General features: G+C 37.4%; 1 protein-coding gene across 2 annotated transcripts; it reads left to right on the forward strand.

The window, feature by feature from the left end:
• On the forward strand, positions 1-27690 carry LOC121429193 (high affinity copper uptake protein 1-like). 2 transcript variants are annotated; one of them, XM_041626139.1, is made up of 5 exons: positions 1-157; positions 21401-21550; positions 22882-22957; positions 23900-24068; positions 27035-27690. In XM_041626139.1, the coding sequence occupies exons 1-5, from the start codon at positions 143-145 to the stop codon at positions 27234-27236; spliced, it is 612 nt and encodes a 203-aa protein (XP_041482073.1). In that variant the 5' UTR covers positions 1-142; the 3' UTR covers positions 27237-27690. The 2 variants fall into 2 exon arrangements, with proteins under 2 accessions (XP_041482073.1, XP_041482074.1); XM_041626140.1 differs by lacking the exon at positions 1-157 and adding an exon at positions 17095-17121.
• The last annotated feature ends 253 nt before the right edge of the window (positions 27691-27943 follow it).

A 27943-nucleotide genomic window follows, 5' to 3' on the forward strand; every position in this document is an offset into this window, starting at 1 on the left:
CGTGATGAAAAATTATAGTGGATGGACGTACCATTCAGTCCCGTCGTAAACTCATAATCGTATTCGGTCGGTGACTTTTTAGCCTGCTTGGGTTTGGTTGTGTATTTCAGAACAGACCATTCGTTATTACGTGACAGGAATAATGGATATGAACATGGTAAGATGATGAGGCATCATGGTTGTATTATTATACTTGTAGCATATTTTAATTTTGCTGTGTGTAGTCTCTGTCAGTCTGTGTTGATTGATCTGTGCGTGGTCCCATGTGTGTGTTTTTGCGTGACTCCTTCCTTCTTGTTTTTTAGACAGCTGGCAACCGTCTGTTTCGAGGAGTTTTTGTCTCACCTACATAGCAGAGTGAGACTATAGGCGCCGCTTTTCCGACGGCGGCGGCGGCGTCAACATCAAATCTTAACCTGAGGTTAAGTTTTTGAAATGACATCACTTTGAAAGTTTATGGATCTTATTCATGAAACATTAATGTCAAAGGTCATTTAGGGTCAATGAACTTTGACCAAATTGGGGGTATCTGTTGAACTACCATCATAACTTTGAAAGTTTATTGGTCTAGTTCGTTTAACTTGGACATTAGAGTAATCAAGTATCACTGAACATCCTGTCAGTAGAGGCAATAGCCTAGGGGAGACAATGAATCTCCCACATTGGAGACTTGCTTTGCAAAAGGACAAAAGAAACAACACCAACAAAAGCAAGATTTTTTTCCACCCAAAATTTTGTCTCACTGAGGTCAGAAGCCCATTTGTTTTGTGTGTGATTGACAACAAAAATCCTTATCAAAACAAAAGTAGACAGTGAATTTTTAAAGTAGACGGTGAAAAGGGGTAATTTTTCATGAGGAATCTGCGTATCACATTTTCATTTGCCGCCAAGGTAATACACCTATCAATTGTAAGACGCACCCCTCGACCCCCGGGAATGGTGCGTCATGGGTGGGTCATTTACCAACAAATTAGTGACTCAGGGTACCGTCATGGAGGCAATTGGTCAGTCAGAGCATGGAGAATAGGTGCGTCATAGTCAGTCATTTTACCGGGGTGCGTCATAAAGCCTCAGCATGGTACGAACGGCTCTGATGTCCGCGCACTTTACTCACGTCGTCGGGCGTTTGTATTTAAACCCTGCATGCTCATCGGGATGCTCATCCTTGGATTAAAATCTTGTCTTGAATTTTCTGTCACCTTGCATAAGAAGTTATTTCACTTTTCTTTAGATCCATTTTTATATATCCAGCCCGCAAGCCCGCACGATGGCTTAGGATGAAAAACAAGTTTTTCTTGCAGCGCGCGTCTCGTACGTCGTTCCTCTCAGATCAAAAACTGATTTTCTTGGGGGGGTGTTCTTTGCAAAGGACGTCTTTCGTGTTGCGGATTTATGATGCGCCGTAGGACATTGGTTTTTTTTTTAATGCCTGCCAACATATTTTATTCATTTGTTGGTGAACAAAAACCGTTGCTTAATACCGTATTTGCCGGTGTAAAGGCCCCACCCCCATTTTGCGAATCATCTTTGAAAAAAAAATGCATGACAGAATTCCCGGCGAAGTCGGAAAAAATCTTGGTTGGAAAATTGTTCAACAATCGCCGCGGAATGGGAAATAATAAACACGCATGCTGTAATTCCTCTTACTGTTTCATCTTTTTCGGAAGGCGACGCAAGGAAAATAATCCACCATCGACGTGAAGAAACGGCCGATCGAGGTAATCAAGCGCTGCGGATGAAAACAAGAGCTGCGGAGGTAAACAAGCGCTGCGGAGGTAAACAAGACTGGCGGAGATAAACAAGCGCTGCGACGGTAAACAAGCTCGGCGAATATATTTTATTTCTTTCAATTAACGTCTTCTTTTCGTACAAATAAAGTTGAAGGTCAAGTCCACCTCAGAAAATGTTGATTTGAATCAATAGAGAAAAATCAGACAAGCACAATGCTGAAGATTCCATCAAAATTGGATGTAAAATAAGAAAGTTATGACATTTCAAAGTTTCGCTTATTTTTAACAAAACAGTTATATGAACGAGCCAGTTACATCCAAATGAGAGAGTTGATGATGTCACTCACTCATTATTTCTTTTGTTTTGTATTGTTTGAATTATACAATATTTCAATTTTTACGAATTTGACGATTAGGACTTCCTTGCCTGAAACACAAAATGTTAAAATAATGGAATTCCACGTGTTCGGGGAGGAATGAAACTTCATTTCACATGACAATGACGAGAAAATAAAAATATTTCATATTTCAAACAATAAAAAAACAAAAGAAATAGTGAGTGAATAACATCATGGACTCTCTCATTTGGATGTAGCTGGCTGTTCATATAACTTTTTTGTGAAATGAAGCGAAACTTTGAAATGTCATATTAACTTTCTTATTTTACATCCGATTTTGATGAAATTTTCAGTGTTATGCTTGTTGAATTTTTCTCTTTTTATTCAAATCAAAGTTTTTTGGGTGGTGGACTTGTCCTTTAAATAAATACGCAAGCACGGGCAGTGTTTCAATGTTTTTTTTTTATTGAAGTCTGTGATGTCACATGAGATAAATAATCTACAAGATGTACTGACATGCCATTGATTGAGTTTGCCGTGCCCGTTTGGGCATTTAGCATTACCTGCCAACAATCCGCTAGCATTGAGTGGGTTCAGAAGAGGGCTCTGCGTATCATTGCCTGGCCAAATGTCTTGACATACATTCAACTTCTACAAATGAATGTGTCATCTCTTAAAGACAGACGGAGTGAACTTCTTGAAGGATTTGCACGCTCGTTGCTAAAATCGAAACGACATCACCACTTCTTGCCTGAAACACGTAGGGTTAGAACTGGTCTTTCCATAAGAAATGCACATCATCTTGAGATTCCTCGGACTAGAACAAAAAGATACCAACAGTCGCCAATCCCCCACTTTGTGCAATTGTTGAACTCTGTAATATAATGTAATTTTATATGCAGCTTTATTTTTTAGCAACTGTAACACTTTTTGTACTCCACTTTGTTTATCTTTAATCTTATTGATTTTATTTTATGTTTGTCACCTTTTTATTCCAATGTTCTTTTTTTTACTTACTTGAGTTCCACCTACATGTACTATTCGATATGTAATTCTGCCCAACTTCAATGATTTTTTGGTTCATTTATTTATTTATTTTTTACTATAAAGCATATACTGTACCAGTCACATTTCTTTGACTACCTATTTGCCTGTCAGCTGTTCTCTGGTTTAGGCAGGTAAACATGGTAAACGGGTGGTCAAGGGATTGTGACTGGTGGTGTACTATCTACAGCATATCACATGGTTAATTCCAGAAGTTCATACCAATTTATTGTAACATCGTATTTATTTCGCTTTTGTTTTATGACTGTCATACAAGGCTCAAACTAATTGGAAATTGCAATTATTCACAACATTGATTTGGTTTATATTTTTATAGGACTTATATATTATTTAATTTGTCTTGCTATTTACAATTTTTTATATCATATTTTTCTTGTTTTAAATATATTTTAAAAGTGTAACTTAATTTATATATGTTTTTAATAATTGCAACTTTGCTGATGTGATTTTGACGATGATAGTTTTACAATGTTATAATTTCAATCAATAATCTTTTTTTGAGATTGTCCAAATTATTTTCTCTGGCTTTATTTGTTGATTATTTGTCAAGCACTAGAATTGTGATGTAATCTTTTAATAATATACATGTACATCTTTACTTTGTAAATATGATAATATGAGTCTTCGGACTTTTGTCATGTACCATTTTCACAATAAAACCAGAATTGAATTGAATAAATAACGAGTGAGAGAGAGGTAAAGACCAAGTGAAATAAAGACATTGGCGGCGGAAGCCCAAAGAATTAGAGGGGGTCTACCTTAGTGATGGACAAATGTAAGTAAAATAATTTCACAAGCAAAAAAAAAAGGTCATCAACCTAAATTTTAGGGGGGGAGGACAAGAGACATTTTAGGGGGATCCACCAGAATTTAGATGAGGGGGATGCAGGAAACAAAATTGACAAGCAAAAAAAAGTTATCAACTAAAAATTTAGGGGGATCGTCCCCCATCTCAATTTTTTTGGGGACCTGCCCCCCGCCTATGAATAAAAAAGATGAACCCCGGGGGGCCACTTACATTGACGAGTGGATACCATGCGCGACCAAAAAAAAACGTAAAAAGGATGTCTTTTTCACGATAGGGCACGTTACGTACGTAACATGATAAGGGTGTCAAAAACACAAAAATAAGGAAAAAGGGTATTTATTTCGCTAGGAAAAATACGTGTTTAGGGTCGAATTTGCGGGGATGATAAAACAAAATTAAAATGCTTTGTAAAGGATGTCCTTTTTGCCCCAACACTTCGTGTTTAGAGTCTGATTTGCGCGAGGTGTAGGAGGTGGGGTCGTACATTAGGTAAAGCCGACGACCAAAGAACCCGTATCAATAAAACATTCCTGTACTTAATTGTTTAAGGGTTCATTTCAGGGAATATCGTTTGTTTCCAATACTTGTTAAGGGTAGGGTTTCACACGCCAATACTTGTTAAGGGGTGCATTTTCAGAATATGGAAATTACGGTGTTTAGGGTGCTTTTCGAAACCCCATGGTCGCGCATGGTATCAACTCATGAATGGAAGTGCCCCCCCCGGAGATGAACACTGATTCTTTCTTGGAAGTTTACGTGGCCTTGAAAAAGACCGTTATTAATTCACGCACAAAGCAATTGTAATTGACATACCTTGTCATGTTCCCTCGGTCTCTTTCAGCGGGAAAATATTGAAGGCGGCATGATTCTTTTTAATACTTACGCTATTTTTCCACCTGCAATAGAATATTAAATTGCATGCAAACTTCGTGTATCACCGTGTCATCTTTATCGTCGCAAAAAAAATCGTGTACTATCATCATTTACTATTGTCAACATAAACGTGCTCTATCATCATCATCCTCGTCGCCATCATAATAATCCATAATGCCTAACCAGTAAAAATCTAAATCACTCATCTCAATGTTGTAACTTTAATTATCATTTTATGGCAATTCGTTGACACAATATCATTATTGTCACCATTTGCATTATCATCACATAATTCATCCAAAATATTTGTATTCACAACCAACCAGCCAATCATCACCACTACCGCCATTTCCCGCAGCAGACCACAGCACACATCGCAAGGTAGGTTTTTATTATTATTTATTGGCCGATGAGACTTGGAGATGCAAAACAAAAGAAAAGATCAAAAGGTAAATATTTTCATTTTATTTTCCATTACGATCGATGACGATGTAAAAATAAATTTAAAAATGTAGAGCGAGGTGCTGCTAATCTTCCTGGCTCCTGCAAGGAAGATAAAAATGATAACATGTTAAATCAATGTTCCACATAATTTCATAAATAGTAATGACATTCATTTCAATTAGATGGGTTGTTGTCATATAAAGTCTACCAATACATATTGCAAACGTACTATTACACATGCTATTGCCGGGGAATGCCGGCCCCAGACCCCCAGACAGAGTCAGATCGCTTGAGTTGCACGGTCTCTGAGCTCTGCTACGTTATATGGAAACAAATTTAGACCTAAATAGAATTTAATTTGAAAAGTAAGTTATCACGTACCGGTACTGAAATGTTTTCTTAGTTAAGTCATGCTTTTTACTATTTCATCCTATAAACGCGCTGTTTTAACTACCATTACAATGGAAGCGTCACTGTAGTCCCAAACGTACGCATACGTGCTGTTTTGACCACGTATTCAGTGTTGCCATCTGGGGATCTCCATCCCCAAATTTTCAATATTTGGGGATTTTGAGAAGCCTTTGGGGATGAAAAAAATTATTTGGGATTAAAAGAAATTTGGGGATTTTTCATGAAGTTTAGGGGATTTTTGAAGGTTTTGATGAAAAGCACCGATTCGTTATTTTTCAGTAATATGATGCTAAAATACATGAGATATATCACTCTCTTATGCTAAAATATGTAGATCATCCGCATTTCAACCGATGAATTCATTTTACATTGAACTTCATGGGTTGAAAATATGCGGTAAATGGTGGGGTTGCCAATCTACTTTGAATCGAAACCTAAAAAAAAAGAAAAAAATCTGCTGTGTGTTGTATGAACACATCAACTAATTTGGGGCAATAACCATGATAAATATCCTCACTTTTTCATAAATTATTGTGATTTAAATAATTTGGGGATTTAGGTTCCAATTTGGGGATTTTTCGAGTGCCATTTGGGGATTTTATTCAGCTCGGACCTAGTACTGGCAACATCACGGTATTCAGCGTTCGCGGGACACGGCTTTTGACTATCGTCACGTACAGGCCGCACCCCGACTTTGCTTCTTTTTCTCATCAAAAAATAGTGCTGCCTATACTGTAGACGCCGGCAAATACGGTAGTTCATGATTAAAATGCGATACCAAAGACAGTCCTTTCAAAGACCCTCTCGTGCATTCGCCCCCTGAATGGGTATTATTCCATAGTACTTTGCAAGGTTCCTTCGCGAGAGATGTACGGTACGTACAGTACAGCGGCACGTTCGTGCCCGCGGAGATTTACTTGACGGAGTGCGTCATAGAGACAGTCGATGGTCAGTCAAAATCCAGCACTGGTGCGTCATATTTTTTCGTCCAGGCACAGTCATCGTAAGAAAAGGTCCGTCACAGTCGAGACACACAGGTGCGTCATGGTACATGAAAATCCGACTCACATCTGACAAGTGACGCACCATCCCCGGGGTCGAGGGGTGCGTCTTACAATTGATAGGTGTATAATCCTTTTGCCGCAAATGTAAACAAAGGAAATTGGTCTCCAAAACTGGAGACTGTCTCTGAAATTGGATACCCAAATTCTTCTTCACAAAAGTCTCTGATATAGGAGATAATCTCCCACATTGGAGACAGTCTCCAATATTGGCCGTGCGCCTCTACTGCCTGTGCGCATTTCAGGTCACATGACCAAGGTCAAAGGTCAAAGAACTTTGGCCGAATTGGGTGTATCTGTTGAATTACCATCATAACTTTGAAAGTTTATGGATCTGAATCTTGGACTTAAGAGTAATCAAGTATCACTGAACATCCTGTGCGAGTTCAAGTCACATGATCAAGGTCAAAGGTCATGTAAGGTCAATGAACTTTGACCATGTTGGGTTTTTTTGTTGAATAACCATCATACCGTATCTCTGTAAGTTTATTGGTCGAGTTCATAAAAAGTGGACATAAAGAGTAACCATGTATCACTGAACATCTTGTGCGAGTTAGAGTAGTTTTCAAAGTCAGCACTGCTGCTATATTGAACCGCGTGATGCAGGTGAGACGGCCAGAGGCATTCCACTTGTTTAACATTTTTATTTTTGTATTTCTCCTCGTGCACAGACGGCACGCTATCATGCAGCCACCATAAGGGGGTTAACAATGCAAAATCCCCCGGAAAGAGTTCCATGCCATGGCATATGCAACCCCCCCAAAAAAAATAAAAGATTGTCGAGACCCACCCCCGGGGGGGGGGGCGCTCAGTATATAATGCATAGGCCTAGTGGGTATGTGCCGCGGAGGGGACCCCCATTTTTACACTCAAATTTCCGTTCCAAGGCAAATCATTTTCGTCTTATTGAGAAAAAGAACAAAGAAAGCTGCTCCAAGGCATAGCATTTTTTTCTTATCGAGAATAAAGAAAGAAAAAATCCGCTCCAAAGCTTCGCATATTTTTTGTTACGCTTTTCCGGTCGCATTGATCTGCTACAATGAGCGACTGCAGAGCGATGTCCGACCATCGCCTCTGCGCGAGCGCACCCGGCGGAGGCCGCGCTAGCTGCATCATGCACGCATGCCCGTTCCATAGGGATGCATACCCACGTACTCACTCGCTGGCGATCCGTTCCAAGGACCAAGCCTTGAAATAAGCGGGCGCTGAGCGCAAATTCGCGCTCATAACGCCATCAATTGCGCCCATGAAGCCCCAAAATCATCAAAATTTTGACAACCGGGCGCAAATATTTTCCAGGTAATTGCGCCCGCCGTGAGTGAGCAGTGAAGCCATATCATACATGTAATTTAAATATCTGTAAAGCCAAAATCAAATAACTTTCAATTTACGATAAACACAGTTTAAAATTGCCAAGTGCGTCTTTTTTCCTGTACCATAAAAAGTGAGCTACGTCCGTCTTTTTTTTTCCTGTAATACATGTGCGCGCGTTCTTCCGGTAGCGGTTTTCTATACTTCACCATGTGCAATTTCTAATGCACACATTTCCAGTTGGGATATCACAATTCTGTGATATAGTAATTCGAATTGCACAGGAGATAAATCCCTGTTCACAGCACATACGATGTGTAAGTCTTTTATCCTCACAGTCGCCGACCTTGCTTGTCAAAACGGAGCCTTAATAATCCAAAATAACTTATAGTTGTGAATTGTAGCTTTTTAATTTCTTTCCTGGAGAGGGGTAAATATCAGACAATGAATAATCAAACAAGGCTCCATCTAAAAAAAAAATAGGAGGACGCCGCGTGCACTTGAGTGTGGTGTTAGCAAGCCAGTTTTGAGCTCATGTTGTCTGCCAGAGCTCTGGGTGAGAATTCTATCAGTAATGGCCTAAGTGATGGTGATTTTCCGTTTGAGATAGAGTTTAGATTTCATGTTAATTTTTGAAAACTGTCAAAAAACTTTATGATTTCTTCATTGTGATGAATATTTAAGTTATTAATGAATACATTTTCACCGAATTCAGACTCTCCCAGAATGAAAGGCATTTTCTGTGGAGATCTGCGTTTTCAAATAACTTGTGAAAAACTTAAGGTACGTGAACCTAAAATACCTGTACATAGCCTGTGGCTATGTGCTGGAATTTGACTGATTTATTTATCGATTTCGTTTCTTAATTTCTTTAACATAATTTAATGCAATCCAAGTGCACCTCACGGCCACAATCACACACAAACACTCACCCAGAGATGCCAAGTTCAAAAAAATGTTATGCGTGAGATTTTCATGACTCGACGTCTCTGTGCGCGCGCGGCCAGTACTTACACTCGTACGTTGCGAAAAAGGCGCGCGCGCGTTGCGCGCGCGCATGAGAAATGGGCTTCAAAACTCGGATGCACGCACGCTATTCATCGTATCACGTACTAGCTGTGCACTGACTGCACTCTCGATTCGTCTCGCGTGCCGGGCTAGACGCGAAAGCGGTCGGCCAGTCGTATAATCTGGCGAATAATGCTACTTTTTCTCTTTTTTTTCTGTCGGGTCCCGATGCGTGAGAAAAATGGGTGCTATGCGTGAGATCGTGAGACGGACCCTGAATGCGTGAGTCTCACGCACAATGCGTGAGACTTGGTAGCTCTGCTCACCCACTCCCATGATTCAAACCATAAAAAAAAACTTTTTTTTTTTTTTTTCTAAATTTATTATTTGATCTGAATTCTATCTTTCTCCATCTCTCTCTTTTTTAATTTTTTTTATTTTATTCATTTATTCAGATTTTTTTTTGGGGGGGTTCATTGATCATGGTTCATTAAAGACGAAAAATAAATAAGCCCATGTGTGTGTGGTTGTAAAGGGGATGTGGAGTGAGGGTGTCAAAACACTTAAACATTTAAATCTGATTTCTTAAATGTTTGTATAAGCCTAATACTTAGCATAATGCTATTCATGTACTAATTAAAAAATTGCAGGAGCTGCGCTTACTATAAACAAATTTGTGGTGTGGTTCACCGTTATATACATATTTTTTAAAATTGCCCCTGGTTCCAGAAAATTGCCCCCGGTTCCTGTAAAAAGCCCGTGAGCCGGGGGCAATTAAAAAAAAAATTGCCCCCGGCTCACAGGTGCTTATTTCAAGGCTTGCCAAGGACCCCCGTTTTCACAACATTTGTAGTTCCAAAGCCCGTTCCAAGGACCCTCCTTTTTACAATAAGCTTGCCCGTGGCACACCCCTACCACTTTTTTGGTCGAGTTAAAATATATTGAAGATATTTTGAAGATTTGCATGAAGACTCACCATAGGCAAGGCGGTTGCAGTGAACAAGTGGCAGAGAATATCTAGTTGAGTTTTATTCTGGATAAACGAACCTGCCCGCCTATTACCATACCTTCACCCAAGATTCTGGAAGAGTGCTATGGATCCCAGGAGTTAGGTTTCCAGTTCTGTGCCATTTTCATCCGTCGATTGTACCAGGCTTTGATAGCTTGCTCCTTAGTCACACTATATCCCTTGGCCTCTACCAATCTTTGTTGTAGTAGTAGTAGTAGTAGGTCAAAACGTAACACCTGGCTCAGTGTACACTGGATACAGCAAAATCAAACCAGTGGAATCTGTCTGAAATTATTAAGTTATAAATTAAATTCAACCAACATCAACCATTAAAAAGTTTTTTTTTGGATGGTGGCACAAGACCATTTTGGTTGCCTGGAAAAAATAAAACATTAGAATCTAAATAAGAATTTAGATAAAACATTAATGATGAAGATTTATTGTAACAAAATCTACTGCCATTAACAATGTTAGTTTAAGTTTGTCTGTGATTCTTGTTGTCAGCTATTTAAAAATAAGGTTTTCTGCATCAGTTTTGGTTTTAAAAAATTTATAAGAAAGATTGTGAGCAAAAAGAAAAAAAAACACAAAAAACAAAGTAGCAAACAAAGACTTGCGATTGAATTTGTGAAATGTTTGGGCACAGCCCTTTGTCAAGGAATTAGAATTTTATTGAGCATCAAGAAAAAAAATAGCGAACGTAGGAGAAGAAGAAGTAGTCCTGTTGCTAAAAGTGACAATACATCAGGATAAAAGCTAAGATACAGAAAAAAAGCAAAAAGAGAAAGGAAAAAGAGAAGAAGGAAGGAAAAATAGAAAGAATAAAGAAAGAAAAAAAAGAGGTTAAATGTAGAAGAGGTCTAGTGTGGGGAAAATTGGGAAAGCAAAAACACAAACTATTTGGTTGCCCGGATCAAGCTACCAAAAATTCAAATTTTTTCAATAATGGTTGCCTGACCCAAGATACATTTCTAATGTTGACATTCCATTAGTTGGTGCATATTAAATGCACTTTTGGATGTAAACAAAGTCTCTTCTTCAATAAGAAGTGAAAGTAGTTGCAGTAACTGATTTCATGAGAAATATTGTAATACCAAGGTATCTTATTGATGAAATTGTACATTAACTCAACTTTGCCAAATGATATGATATCTATTACTAGCTAAAAACACAATCACAAACTGGATTACCATGTTACACATGTGTGTACATGAATTATTGCTTGGAAAAAGACCTGACATCGAGCTGGAATTAGTCTGCTGGGCAAACCCTTCACTCGAGTTTAGGGTTCTGAATGTGCAGCCTACTCATGCCTTGTGTACAGAAGGCCCTCTCACAAGGTGTGTGTCTTTGCGTGGCTCAGGCACACTTCTTGATCAAAGTTCCAATCAGGGTCTGTGCCCGCAGACTAGGCTGGAATCATATTTCATTTACAGTCATTTGATTGGAAACTACATGTACTTGGATTGTAAATTATGCATTTTACATGTACCTTGAATTAATTACATGTACAGTGTAAAAAAAAAAAAAAAATCAATTTTTATTACTTGGTCAATCAATTCAACCCTGCACATGTACTTGTCAATAAATGATAATAATAACAAATATGAGATTAATAGATGAAATAATGAATAATGATACAAAAAATATTAATTAATGCTAATAATATTAGACCTTACATGCCCTCTTGTCTGCCAAATTATATGTGTATATTACCCTACATGTATGTATGTACATTTTGTACTGTGGCATTGTTTTTCCAAATATTTCTAGAGGAAAGCCACTCTTTTATACATGTAGGGCATATTTCGATTTTAAAACCATTAAAATAAAATTTAAAAAGAGCACAAAAATTTCCAAGACTGTGGGGCCTACATGTATCTATAGGGTGACACAACAGTTGCTCCTGCGACAATTGCTCCGGGCTTAATAATTTTGTCTAGGTTGTAGGTTTAGGATTAGGTTTAGAGTAGGGTGCATGTATAGATGTAGACAGTGTAGTGTTAAACCTAGGGTTTAAGTTGGTCATTCCATTTATAGCGTGTGGAAGTTAGAGCGGAGCAATTGTCGCCGGAGCAAATGTCATGGAACCATCTATATTGCCTGTATAGTAAATGTCCATTTGTAAATGATTTTGAAAATGCAATGTACATGAACAGACTGACAACTAGACTTAAAGCAAACATGAAAAGGGCCTTGCACTTTTAGCTGCATGTATATTTTTTTCCTGATCACATGGATATTTGGCCCTTGATGTATTTTTGTACAAGATTTTTTGTGTTTAATAGGACAAGTATTTGTGTCAAGGTACATATGTCAATTATTATAATGGAGATTTAGGCAGTCGTCTCTGCTCCCTGCCATCCCTGTTATTCCTGTTGCGAAACACTGTCATGTAAATATCCAGAACCATTTTTTTTTTAAACTAAACTCTATGTACGAAAATGAATGCACATGTAGGCCTACACATAGCAGAATTGTATACATTTTTGTATATTGATTTGTTCTTAAAGGGAAATGAAACCTTTAAAACAAGTGGGCTTGCATGGAAACAGAAAAATCAAAGAAGAACAACAAAGAAAGTTGGAGAAAAATCAGACATACATGTATAATAATGAGAAAGTTATGAGCATATAAATATTGGGTTCACTAATCAATGCTATGGAGATCCTTCCATTTGCAATGCAACAAAGATGTGTGATGGCACTATGTGAACAACTTTGCCTTTAATGGACTAAATAAAATACCCCCAAAATGTCTCTTTCTGATCTTTCTTAATGCCTTTATGGTGATACAAACTCTTAAAAATTTGCCCCCCTTTTGAAAAATCCTGGATCCGCCCCTGCTGTTCATGTATGTTGGTGTATATCTACATGTAGTACAAAAATGTAAAGGCTTGCATACATTTACAGGTATGGTGGTATGTGAGCAATATGCGTTTTAAACATGTATATAATACTATAACTTATTTTATATAAGGAAATCATTTAGCCTGCATGTGTAGAATCACACTGCATACGCACCAGAATCCCTGATAGTGATAAATAAATTTGAATTTCCAGTAAACCTGGGGTCAACTTGTACCTTTCAAGTATTGTTCTGATTATTGGAGAGCAAGATGTTTAACAGATGTCACAGGTCAAAAGTGATGTACGGGATAAATCTGATAAAACACAATAAAAGTGCTCTATAGTAGTTCAGTGGCAGGTTCTGTCCACCCCAGAAAAATGTTGATTTGAATAAATATAGGCCGTGTTTATGCTTCCACTTTTCAGGCCAGAATCAGCGTTTCCAAACGTGGTAAGTCGAAAACACGGTTGTGTCCATGCTTACTTTCATTTAAACGCTGTTTCAAAACGTGATTTCGCCTCTGAAAAGTTAAGCATAAACAGCACTCCCAGAACTACGTTTACGATCGGCGTTTGGAATCAACGTTTTTAAAACGCTGATTCTGTCCTCGCAATGGAAGCATAAACACACCCATAGAAAAATCAAACTACAGTAGCATAATGCTGAAAACTTCATAAAGTATGATGTAAAATAAGGAAGTTTTGACATTTTGTTTTATATTGTTTGAATATTTCATTTCTTCACATATTTCACAATAAGGATCAACTTGACTGAACCATATAGTATAAATGAATAAAGTAATATTCATAAAACAATGCTAATTCAGGAAAAATTAGAATATTTTCATATTTCATATACGGTAATGAAATACAAATGAAAAGTGAGTGGATGACTTCATCGGTCTCCTCATTTGCATACCGACCAAGATGTGCATATACCGGTAACTGTTTTGTGAAATTAAGCAAAACTTTACAATGTCATAACTTTCTTAATTATTTTACATCTGATTTTGATGAAATTTCCAGTGTTATCCTTGTTGGATTTCTCTTTTTTTTATCTATTTATGAAATAATATTTTTGTTGGAAAAGACTTGTCCTTTAATCATGTAATGTAATCCCACTGTAGATGGAGCTATGGGAGGTGTTCAATTGCCCAACGGTTTAGATATCACTGGATTAGCCCGTATTCTGACACTGGTTAAATTTAATTGGCTAGCTAGCCCCACCACAGTCCTGTTCAAATAGTAGTTGGCCCTGTAGAAAACAGGGCTAACCCAACATTTGCATGACATGAGCAAGCATTCAGCACCACTGAAATTGATGTACGGAAGTCATATTTCAAGATGTAAGCATACATTGTATCATATGCTCTTGTTACAGCCTGTCGTATTTCATTTTTATACCAAACTAAATTTAGCATTCTCGTATCCATGTTTATGTGGCATTGAAAATCAGTAGACAGGAAGGAAAGCTTGCCGTGATTCCAAAGTACTTCCAACTGTCTTGTGATCTCAAGCTGTCATTGTTTAGAACTACATGTATTTGACAACCTTTTCTCAAAATTAGCTGTTTATGATTACCTCTGTTAATCAAATGAACATGGGCGCTGTCAGTTATGATCCAGCATTACTATTGGATTTTGAGACCGCATTGAATAACTTTGTATTTGTGCACAGGGCTAGTTAATTATCATTCAAAATATCGCTGATTATTGTTGGATCGGTTTCATGTCTTGAAATTAATGACTTCTCATGACCCACCCCCCCCCCCCCCCCCCCCGGGAAAGGGGCAGTCAAATATATTGCTGTACTCAAGAGTGACCCAAAAACATGTTTAAAGGGGTGGGGTTTTTTTTGTTAAAAATTTCTAACAAAAGTTTAGAAGCTTTATATAGCAAGCTCTAGATCGTACAATGTACATTGAGATAATGTATCTGTTTTTAGACTTAACCACATTCCTCTAAGTTCTTTTGCTCATGTATTCTAACAATCCTTCCTTTGTAAATTTGTTCTAAAATGTGACTTACATAAGTTACATGTATCTCATGATTCATGTGTGTACTTTACATGTACAAACTTGTACCTGGCATTGTGAATTCTGTTATATGCATGCTTTAGACATTGTTATCTCCAATCAAGTTTCAATGAGGATATGCTATTGTCTCTGTGTTTACATTAGGAGAATGAAGACCTTTTGAACTCGTTAGTATATCCCATTGTTTGTTTGTCTGGAAAAATAGTTATTCAACAGATTTTTCAAAAACTATTTGTGTCTTGATCTACTCTAGAGCTAAGTGGAACACCCCCTCCAAAAAAGAGGAGCAATGGGCTGAAAGTTGTAGGATCTAATTCAAATAATTATAACTTGAGTTGAAGATACAAAAAGTGTTCAAATGATTATAAAGAAACAATAAAGACATACAAACATAAACAAGAAAGGGTGTTGCTTTTTCGCTAAGGTGAAATTCCAATTTTCCTTAATTTGTGGATGAAGAAATATTCAGTGGTACCTGCACTGTAAGATCAAAATGATTCATGGTACTCTAGTATATTTCATTATTGAACTTATATCAAAGCTTTTCTAGAGCCAATATCGTCCTTGTACATGTACATGTAAATTGACATTTACAAATGTATGTCTTTTATTATTTATTTTTATGTTTTGATGCTTTTATCAATAAAAGAGTAATAAGTACTTTTTCAGCTTCATGTTCCACTATGAATGATTACAAATTTTTCCATTAAAATCTAATTAGATTTCCCATTGATATTTCTATGGTACATTGATTTGATTTCAAATGTGCTCTTTTGAAACTGAATTTGGTTTCAATAATCTTTAGGTTGTGACAATATTAAATCTGAATCGAAATCAATAACGATAATCCACTCCGTTTCAAAATGAGAAAAAAAATAATGAAAAGAACTAAGTCATCAATAAGCAACTTTTATGACTTGACAGTACATAATTAACAGTGGTTTCTTTCTACATGCCTTCCCATTGGGGTAGTAACAAAGCTCTATAAAAATGTGACAGACATTGAAACAAATCTCAGACATCTTCCAAATATAATGGTTGCCACAATTAAATCCCCCATCAGCAAATTTAAAATTGCTACATTTATGATATGGGTTGGGTATTACAATGATATTAAATAAAAAAAAACTCCCCTTTGTGCCAAGTTGGTTTATAATAAAATCAGAAAAGTGGGAGAATTTTTTTTCCAGAAGGTTGGATGAAAGTTGATTATTAAATGAAAGTGTTTTGTCTTGTTTGTCTTAGATTTGCAAAGCAGTTATGTGACTTAGCAAACAAGCAAGCATGCAACCCTGTTATTATTATGATATACATGTACATGTAGTCTGGATCAATTTATAGACGTTCTGATATTCATGACGCAGATTAAGGGAGCTGAAATAGTTCTAAACGATTTGATATTTCATTAAATACAAAAGTAAAATTAATTTTAATTTGTCCATTTTGGGAAACCTGTTTACATGTACATGTATGTGATGTCACAAATTGAAATCTGTAAAAATTAATTGTGAAATTCCCAATTTTGGTTTTTGCAAAATCATCTTTAATTTTATATTTTTTTCTGTTTTTTTTTTGCTTCTAAAAGTCTGGATGGACTTTCCCCTGTATTTGATGTGTCTGATTTTGCTTGAACTTTGACCCGTTTGCTTCTCAGATGTTTGGGGAGAAAAATTATTTTTAGATCAATTCGCAGTTTGATTTCGTCTGAGTAGTTTACATCATCTACATACACACATACTCTATTTAGTGACCGCTAATAGCAAGGAATTAATGAATAAATTAAAAATTAAATAAAAGAGGATCAATTGGTGTTAAAAATGTCAGTTTCAGAGTCAGCAGAAATGTAAGCTCTGTGCCTGTACAGTAATTGTACTTTTGGCCTGCTTGTTTAAACCAGGCTCTCTTGTACTATCATGGAGCTATAGCTCCATGGTATTATCGTGCAGAACATTACTTTGTTGACAGCCCCTCTTGACGATTAAATAAAAAAGTTGGTCTGGAGACAAGTCTGGTATATATTGAAATAAATGCTTGTATCAGTACACTTTTCCGCTGCTTTATTATAGACTACAAAGTCAGACCACTTTCCACAAACCATAGACCTGTACAGCTGAATGATTACCTCTTCTGTTATACTGCTTTTAGTACAAAACATCCATGAGACTTGATGACTCAAAAAGTAAGTTGACATCTGTTCGACCGGATGTTTTTATTCCATTCTACTGAAGGATACAAAGGATACATACACCTACACAACCTGAGCCAACATGAATAACCTCCACACCTGTTGATAATGACCCCCCCCCCAAAAAAAAAGGTGGCCAGATAACATAATGCGAACTTTTTTATTGTAATCTTGGCATGTTATCACTATAATACATGTGTATTTTGTACTAGTTGCATTGTAATTAATTAGACCTACATCCATTTACAATGCAAATGTAGAATACAGATTTCTATGCCAATAAACTACAATTGTTTTATTATGATAAACAATAGATGGATTGAATTGTATAATGCAGTACATGCATATTCAGACCGTATCCTCATTATATGAAACCTAGTTTACTGGAAACCAGTTTGGAAAGTTGTTTTGCTACTTTACTCACCTGATCAACCCAAAGTGGTTTTTAAACCACTTCAAGTAAACTGGTCTCATTGCTATGGGAATGCTCTCAGTGGGGTAACATGTTTCGTGCAAAATTCGAAACCACAACGTAGACATTCCATACACATTGTGTGGAGTAGCAAGCTCAAAATGTGCGAAGATCGCTTCCTAAAGAACAATCGTGTCCTCATGCTAAAACCAGTTTAACATGACAAAGCAATCTTGAAAACTATATTGTGAGATGGTTTTCCAAACCATTGTGGCCCAGTAGATTAGTCTTCTGACTTTGAAACAGAGGGTCATGGATACAAGGATACAAAGGATACATACACCTACACAACCTGAGCCAACATGAATAACCTCCACATCTGTTGATATTGACCCCCCCCCCAAAAAAAAAGGTGGCCAGATAACATAATGCGAACTTTTTTATTGTAATCTTGGCATGTTATCACTATAATACATGTGTATTTTGTACTAGTTGCATTGTAATTAATTAGACCTACATCCATTTACAATGCAAATGTAGAATACAGATTTCTATGCCAATAAACTACAATTGTTTTATTATGATAAACAATAGATGGATTGAATTGTATTACATGCATATTCAGACCCTATTCTCATTATACTTATGAAACATAGTTACTGGAAACCAGTTTGGAAAGTTGTTTTGCTACTTTACTCACCTGATCAACCCAAAGTGGTTTTTAAACCACTTCAAGTAAACTGGTCTCATTGCTATGGGAATGCTCTCAGTGGGGTAACATGTTTCGTGCAAAATTCGAAACCACAACGTAGACATTCTACACACATTGTGTGGAGTAGCGCGCTCAAAATGTGCGAAGATCGCTTCCTAAAGAACAATCGTGTCCTCATGCTAAAACCAGTTTAACATGACAAAGCAATCTTGAAAACTATATTGTGAGATGGTTTTCCAAACCATTGTGGCCCAGTAGATTAGTCTTCTGACTTTGAAACAGAGGGTCATGGGTTCAAATCCCAGCCATGGCGTAATTTCCTTCAGCAAGAAATTTATCCACACTGTGCTGCATTTAACCCAGGTGAGGTGAATTAGTACCCAGTAGGAAGAAATTCCTGGAATGCTTTGAGTACCTAGGCAGCCCAGCTAAAGCAGGGGTAATAATAATAGCAGGGCCCACTGGGAGAATAGTTTTCAGAACTGAAATGGCTTCCCTGGGTAAATATACCTATATTATTAGTAGTATTATGCGTTTAGAAGTATCCATGTAGCTGTATGCAACAGGCAAAGGTAGGGGCTCTTGCCCTCCTTCCATTCCAAAATTTCAAGACAAATTGTTTGTTTTGCTAATATTTGCAAATTTCCAACTCAAGTTGCACCAGATCCATCCATTCAATTAGAAATTTGTTTTTTGTCTCATAGTCAGGTTGGTTAATTTACTCCAGGCTTGCTTTGCTCACTCACTATTTTTGAAAATGTCATATTTTGTGTCAACACCCCCCCCCCCCCCCCCCGGATAATCTATAAAGAAATTTACACTTGTGACAATGCCTAGCTTCTTGGTACAATAATATCATTCTCCTTACAGTACACTACAGATCTTTCTGTGAAAGACTTGTACTAATTAATGATGTGAAAAATTTGTGAGTCATCTACATCATTGGGTTGAAATGTGGCTCCCTCAACATGTATTCTGTGCACAGTACAAAAGTTGGCAGATAAACACATACAGAAGTATAAAAACACGCAAGTTGCGATTGCATGGTATCTTTTCTACCATGCCGCACATGAACACTCACTGATCGCTTATGCCTACATGTACATCTGGAAATGAACTTGTTGATCTGTGCCCTTGTGAGAAAGTAGTTTAACAGGGTGCAGTTGGCTCAAACTAACTTCGTGTTCATTTTATTGTACTGTACGTAGTTAGTCCCATGGAATGGAGTTGATACAATGAAATATCATTTCTACCTCCATGGTAAGAATTGATAGAGAAGAATGTCTCAGGTACATGATGGCTGATACTTGAGTCACCTAGTCTGCAGGCACAGACCCTGATTGGAACTTTGATCAACAAGTGTGACTCCATGCAAAGACTAGCACATACAAAAGAGAGAGCCTTCAGTACACAAGGCATGAGTAGGCTGAACATTCAGACCCTTAACTCGAGGGAAGGGTTTGCCCAGCGGACTAAGAGTGACCCCTGTTTGATCACAGCCATCACATTCTAAGATGTTAAAAATGTTAATATTCGCTGATCCATCCTGAACTTGCTCCTTTATGATTGAGATTTCTTGGAATGAAATTTTAAAGGTGATTGTGCCAAGATTCGGTAAACTAAAATTAACTTTGAAGAAAGATTGTGTGTACATGTAAGTGTACAAAATAGGCCTAGGCCTACGTGTACATGTAACTTCAATTAAATAAAGCTTTTGTATATATGTAGAATAAGAATCATTGTTTATAGGAAAATTGTGTGAATTGCTCTGCCAGGAGTGGCATTTTTAAACCATTTTCTTTCCATATCATGGTCCAAGTTTGAACTCCACACTGGAGTGTAAAATTTAGTGCGAACACATATGTACAAGTAAAATGGGCATGTTCGTACATGAACAAAATAATTGATCCATAAACATGTACATGTATAAGCCCACTGTGTGATGCACAGTGTAAATGTGTAGTAGGAGGAAGCAGGAAGCACAGATAAAACAAAACAAGAGGAAAGATTTTGGCTAAAACGGACACAATGACAGTTCTATTACACCATCATAATGGCTTTTTATTGATGCACAGAAGGTCAACACAGAAGTACTAAAGATTTAGACTCATTTACACTTTTGGGGGGAAATGTAAATTTTACCCATTGACAACTGCAGGAAATAGCTTAAACCCTATAGATACAAACTTTGGAATTTTGCAGGATCACAAACTGAGCTGATTGAAAAGCACAAAGTTACATTGGAAATAGATAAATTGTACAATGTATAAAGCGACTATGGGTCAGAGAGAAGTAAGCAAAACAACATAAAATGTAAATTGGCCTATCAAGTGCCATGATCAATCTTAATCGTATTTTTATAATTTGTAAATAAACCCCCTTTTTTGCAATAAAGGAAATTGGCTTTCATGGTTTATGAAGTAGAAATGATTTGGGAAAAAATATATGTATGCATGTAAATTTGATTTCATTGGGGTTGGGTTGGTTAAGTTTCATATTTTTTCAATGGAGTATATTGAGTTTAGCATCAAAGAAACAACAAAAACATAATTTGTAATTTAATTAAGATTACTTTTGTGTGTGTGTATAAAAATGGAATAACCTACATGTAGATTTTCATAGAATTTTTTTTCCAGCATAAGATCTATTTTGACAGCAATTGTCTTTTTTATAACCCTGCTCTAAAAGAAACATAATCGCAATGAATCACTAAAACTACTTTTTCATTTTCACCAGTTGCACTTATTTTTCAATGTGTATTTCAGATACTGTGTTACCATGGTAATGGCATATCATGGCAACAGATGTAAAAAAAATTGAGCCAACTTCATGTACTTCCTCCGTTCATCCAGTGCGCAAAAGATATGGTAGTTTGGCATGCGAATTGGTCATGGCATGATGATGTACAAGAAACATTTTTGGAAATGGATCAGGTAGTGCGTTGCCATGGTGAATACTCATAACAATGAATGAGGGGAAAGTCTTGGGGAGCCCTTTACTTCCTACATGTAGTTTTCGCCAATGACAATTGTAGGTAGAATGACCCATGAAGTCCTTTATGTGTGGTGTGCACACCAAAGTATTGTTGTCCAAAGACATGAAATCATGTAAACATTGTATCGTGTAATATTTTGTTCATTTTTATCCAGACAACTGATGAGATGATGACCGGAGGGCACGGTCATCACACGATGCCTGGCGAAATGACCCATGAAATGACCGGTCATCACCACCCGACAGATATGACCGGAATGACACATCCTCATGATGGACATCCAACTGACCACACCATGCACATGGTATAACAAATTTTGTATTTCTCTCACTTTGCAAAACAATGTCACTAGGGAGATGCAGAACGCTTTCAAGAACATAGAAAATGTATTGTCAAATGTGATTCATAACAGAGAGCAGCCAAGAAGTCTTTGTCGAAGATTGGTGAATCAGAATGGCAGTTTCCTCCTGGACTCTGGACAAAAAACATTTTTGCAATTTTGAGTCATCTCTGAAACTTTTTCACCAACATATTTGCAATTTTGAGCCATCTCTGAAACTTTTTCACCAATTTTTTTTTCAAAAATACCTCCGAGCTGTTCTTTATCATTTGATGAAAAGGGCAATGAACTTTTATCCACAGAGCAGTGTAATCACAATAGTCAGTCACTCAGGTTTCAAATCCATTTAAAGGGCAAGTCCAACCCAACAAAAAGTTGATTTGAATAAAAAGAGAAAAATCCAAAAAGCATAACACTGAAAATTTATTCGAAATCGGATGAAAAAAATAAGAAAGTTATGGCATTTTAAATTTTTGCTTAATTTCACAAAACAGTTTTTTCACATCCTGGCTGGTATGCAAATGAGGGAACTGATGACATCACTCACTGTTTCTTTTGTATTTTATTATATGAAATATTCTAATTTTCTCCTTGTCAAGTGATACAATGATTAATTCCTCCCTGAACATGTCGAATTAGCATTGTTTATTAATATTATATGGTTCAGTCAAGTTGGTCCTTATTATCAAATCAATAAAAATGAAATATTGTATAATTCAAACAATAAAAACAAAAGAAATAGTGAGTGATGGACATCATTGACTGTCTCACCTAGTCGTGCATATCACTGTTTTGTGAAAAATAAGCGAAACTTTAAATTGTCATAACTTTCTTATTTTACATCCGATTGTAGTGAAATTTCCAGTGTTTTGCTTTTTGGATTTTTTCCTTTTTTCAAATCAAATTTTTGTTGGGGTGGACTTGTCCTTTAAGTCCCCGAATTAGGGGATGGCCAGATTGATGTTGCATTGACAGAGATCGCCATTACCCTCCTCCCTTGCCCTATTCAAGGCCTCAACGCAACCAGCCTACTCTCCGCAGCTTGCTCCTTTCATGTATTCTTCGGTTGCCCCTCCTTTTCTGACCAGCTGCCTACCTGTACAAGTATAACTATATCACCTTTCTCAAAACCTCAGTATCCAAGCTTCACAGCTAATATAAAAATTCTTTTAATAAAGAGACTGCTCTGCGCCCGAGACAATTTTCTATCGCCTCATATCCCGATGGCTCTGTTTCTGAATTTTTTGTGCCAATTTTTATTTTTACAAAATCATCTTGTTTTGTTTCTCCTACAGATGATGCAGATGACCTTTTATCTCTCAACGAAGGTGACAATCCTTTTTGAGGAGTGGTCCGTGGACAGTGTTGGGGGTGAGTCAGTGTCATCTGTATTTTCTTGATCAGAACGGTTTGAATGCACCTTCATGTATATAGGGATGCATGTGAACATTGATATATTTATGTTTCTGTAGTCCATATATCATATTTCATGATGAGATCACCGATGTGGTGGGGGGGGGCACGGTGCATCCTTTTAAGCCTGGCTCTCACCGTTGCATTTCGGGCTTGAGTTTGAAGACTAAACACAGCCAAAGTCAACACAACGAAATGAAACAAACTAATAGGAGGTCAATTTAATACCGACCAAATATTGTGCTGCGTAGTATGTATTGAACGCTTTCTATTGTTTTTTCGATTTGCTAGCGATGCACAAATTCAAACGCAAAGGTGTGAGCCAGGCTTTCCTCAAGACTGCACAATATGGCATAAATATTATTGAAACATGGAAATTAAATCCAAATTAGTACCAGTATAAAAATATTAAGTGTTCATTGTCATAAAGCAGTGGTAGGGACCTACCATATTTTTATTCACATCTCTTGACCTAGTTTATACAAAAAGATTTTTAAAATGTGTCAATTACCCCCTTATTTATTGAGACTTGACGTCAAAGGTAGAAATATAAGTTATAATGTGTCAGTTAATTTATAGAAATCAATCAATATTCCATCCCATTCTCATGTAAAAAACTTTTAAAAAATCAGTGACTATTATTTCCTTCTGTGAGTAATATGTAATAACATATATTATAGAGGTTAAGAATGCCCTTATATCTCATCTAGGCACAATACTTGTGCATACATGTATGTGTGTCAATTTTGGGGGTCTGATCCCTTAATAGGTTTAAACAAAAATGTTGGGCCAAATCAAGAATGTGGTTATTCTGCACAACATTCTTTTTAGAGTCTTAGCTTTTATCATTACATAATTGGTTTAACCCCCTTCCCCATTCTCTTATATCGCTATGCACAGGTCTTGTTGGGTCATGCATTGCCGTGTTCTTCATGGCTATGTTCTATGAGGGGTTAAAGGTCGGCCGTGAGCTGCTCCTCCGTCGCTCCGTGGTCAATGTCCGATACCATTCGCAACAGATTTCCAAGGGCAGTGAGACATTCTTGACAGAAACCCACAGCGCAGGAGAGTAAGTATCTACCGACCTTTGCCTGTAACACCCTGATGTCTGCTGGAACTGGGTTGGGCTCTGTACACATCCTACGGGATTACAGAATTTTAATAGTCAACAGGTTTACCCACTGAAAACTGGAACTGGATGGTCCCTATACAAATCCTATGGTTATTTCAGTCGGAATTCAGGGGCCGATTGCACGAAAGGGTCTTTTCAAGGACCGTCTTTCGTGTCGCCCATCTTTTATGATATGCTATAAGCGGGGTGTTTTTTAAATTTATGATAAAGAATAAGATTCGCTAGCTTGCTTTTCAATCAAATTTTATACAATTTCATGATATATCACATCATTTTATGAACAAATATTTCGTTTATTTCAACAAACGAATGAAATATGTATGCAGATGATTTATTTAAAATGCGTTTCACATGGCCCATCATAAAAGATGGCGACACAAAAGACGGTCCTTGCAAAGACGCTTTCGTGCAATCGGCCCCTTAATTCCTGTTGCATGTTGGAAATCGGATGGTCCCTATACATAGCATATGTGGGTGACAGAATTCAGTAGTCAACCGATTATCCCGTCGCCTTCTCGATCCAGGTCCGGGGGGGGGGGGCACTTCCATTGACGAGTGGATAGCATGCGCGACCATGGGGTCTCAAAAAGTACCCTAAACAAGTATTTTCCATATTCTGTAAATGCACCCCATAACAAGTATTGGCGTGTGAAACCCTACCCTTAGCAAGTATCTGAAACAAAACGATACTCTTGGCAAGTATTCCCTGAATCGAACCCCTGAACAAGTTCAGCGATATTTTAATTGTAATGTCATGGACATTGTTCGTCGGTTTTACCTTTATATAAATTCCATTATTGGGTTTAGTACGGCCCGGCCCACCTCCTACAATGGAATAGTCACCATTGGTGAAGATGGATGAAGCACAGTTGAAGGATTGATAAAGAAGCACACAGGGTTTTGTTGTTGTTTTCTTATATGATGTCACAATTAGCTTATAATTATCTACTGATATACATCCAGGGAGTTCACCAATACCTACCAGTATTCTATGTACACGTAGGGCCTCCATCCTTCATTCATTTTCAGAGCACTTTGCAAGTGAAAACAAACGATCAGGACATGTACTTCCTCATGGGGTAGCTTAATAATATGGGTGGAAGGCCTGAAAGAGAGAGTGAAAATCAATGAAAGCTTTTTGTGGGACAAAACCCAGGAAGTTGTGTTCATTGTTTGGAACTGTTAGTCATAGGGCTTTTCTTTCGTGAATGAAGAGCTTGTCCTCAAAACAATAGAGCCAGGTCCAAAATCACTCCCTTTTCCTTTTCTCTCTATTGTATGGGTTTTTCTTGTCAGATTATCAAGGAACTAGTATCAATAGATAGTAAAGACAATTATTTGCCCTGGTGGGTGTTTCATAAAGCTGTTCATGAAGTTACGCTCGAGTTGACATACAACTGGGACATGTTCTCAGGTGCTAAGTCAGCTATGTAGGGATATATCAATTAGTATAAGAAAGGTTCATCATTCATGTGTAAAGCCATTCATAACTTACAAATAGCTTTATGGAACGCCCACCACCAGGGCCCCGTCTTGCAAAGAGTTACGATTGATCCAATCAATCGTACTTCCATCAGTGTCATAATTTTTGTCTACAGGGAATGCGCACAATGTCCTTTGTAAACAAAGAGAAGCACAATGAATTTTCAAGACAATGATTAATGCATGAATATACATCAAAGTTAGAAAGTATTTTGAACAACCATGCATAATAGATGTTGACATCGCTGGCCGTCTATAGTTGCGATCGATCTGATCAATCGCAAATCTATTTAAGACGGGGCCCTGGTAATAGAAATCATTCCTTGAGTGACTGACTCAGAAACCAAAATAGTAAAGGACTAAAGTTTGTTGAAAAGTTCAGAAGAAAAACAAAAGTTTTGCAGTCTTGAAAACCCAAGTATTCCAATCATATCTTACATGATAACAAAGAAACTATAAAACCTCTACAATTTGGCTGTGAAACAATTTCCTTTGAAATGTTCAGGTAAAATGTTGTAGCACTTTAAGTAATTGTCCAGGTTTGATTTTAATGGAAGTATTCTTTCCCCAAAGCTAGCGTAGAGTTCCTGACTTTCAAATTCCCTAACTGAGGGGGCTAGAACTTGGCCCGTGGGGGGGGGGAGCACTCACATATATTGATGGTATAGGGACATACCGCTTTGATGACCCCCTTTTTCAGACCTAATTTTCAGTTCTGTAGATACTCTGAATGACAAAACTTCAATTCAGAAGCCATACAGCCCCGCTCACAAGAGCCCTGTTACGAGACATCTCATTTCCCCAGCCCTGCCAAACTTGTCACGCGCAAGCACTGCATTGCGAGAGGATGGATGTACGGCTTCACAAGTCCATACATATACCGGTAACTAGTAGCCACTACATGCATGCACAGCACTATACTTACAGTGCCACGATCCCGTTTCGTGGACCCTGTTTTTCACACCATGCGGTGTATATTTTTGTTCCCAAGACCCCATGCTTTTCCCTACTTTTTTAGTCAGTTCCTTAGACCCCATTTCAGAATTTCATGAGGCACATGCCCATCCCTGGGTTTGGGAATTTGGGAGTGAGGCCATCCATGTTGCATGTAGCTTTGGGAAAGATAGCTTCCATATATTAACTCTTTGTGTGCTGGGCCATAAACTCCCCTGTGATTAATTATTTTTAGGGAAGGAAAATACTGGATTGTTTGTTGGAGTGTAAAATGCGAAGATCGCACGGCACCGAGTGTGGATTGGTGCGAAGTACGCGTGGAAAGGGTTTAACAAGTGTTCGCTGCCAAGGTGATGCAAGCCATGGCGGCTTATGGGACAGTGCACATTGGGCACCTAGAGTTTCATGCATGTTAGTATGTACTACTATGCTATGGTAATCATCTTTTGCAACTGACTTTCTCTTAGAGCCCGCATTCTGAGCTGGGGACATGTCATCCAAACCCTCCTTCACATAGTTCAGGTTACCCTCAGCTATTTCCTCATGCTTATCTTCATGACCTACAATGGCTATCTCTGCATCGCTGTCGTCCTGGGCGCCGGTACCGGTTACTTTGTCTTCGGTTGGAAGAAGGCCATCGTTGTCGACATCAACGAGCACTGCCATTGATCACAGCCGTGGTCATTGGTAAGGGGAGATGGATAAATTGGTGCCTGCCGTTTGAAATGAGAATTCTTGAAAATCTATTCTAACTTGGTATTGATTTTAAACTGCACTATGCTATCTACCTAGTTTTCTAGAGTCTGTAAAAATTATGTTGATATTTTAACACAAAATAATCGCTTGTTAAAGACTTCAGGCATATCTTAATTTAGAAAAAAAAAAATTCATTACATCAGCAGTGATAAAGAATGAAAAAAGAGGTAACAGAATGTTCAAATATAAAAAAGTATCTTCTATTCCTCTTTTTATTATTAAAGGAGCAATATTTCCAGTGAAATTTGAAAAAAGGATACTCTCAGTCACAACCAAATATTCCACTTTCCTCCCATGATAAACGAAAACTGTCTAGAAATTATGATAATTGTTTGAAATTGTAATCTTACACCCTAATTATTAAGAATCAGAGAAAAAAATAGTATAATGACAATTGAAATTGTAATAACAATATACGCAATTCACTAAAGGAATTCTGATATGAATGTGAAAATTGAAAATACAAAAATTATAGTTTTTAAACCATCAGATGGGTAACAGTTGCTCTTTGAAATGTTGATTTGATAAAAATTCATGCCAGCATCTACCTGATACAAATATGTTGTCCTTTACAGTACATGCTATAGGTCACTCACTTATCCATAATTTACCTAACCAAA

This window comes from Lytechinus variegatus, chromosome 15 (genome assembly GCF_018143015.1).
Source record: "Lytechinus variegatus isolate NC3 chromosome 15, Lvar_3.0, whole genome shotgun sequence".
Classification (NCBI taxonomy): Eukaryota; Metazoa; Echinodermata; class Echinoidea; order Temnopleuroida; family Toxopneustidae; genus Lytechinus; species Lytechinus variegatus.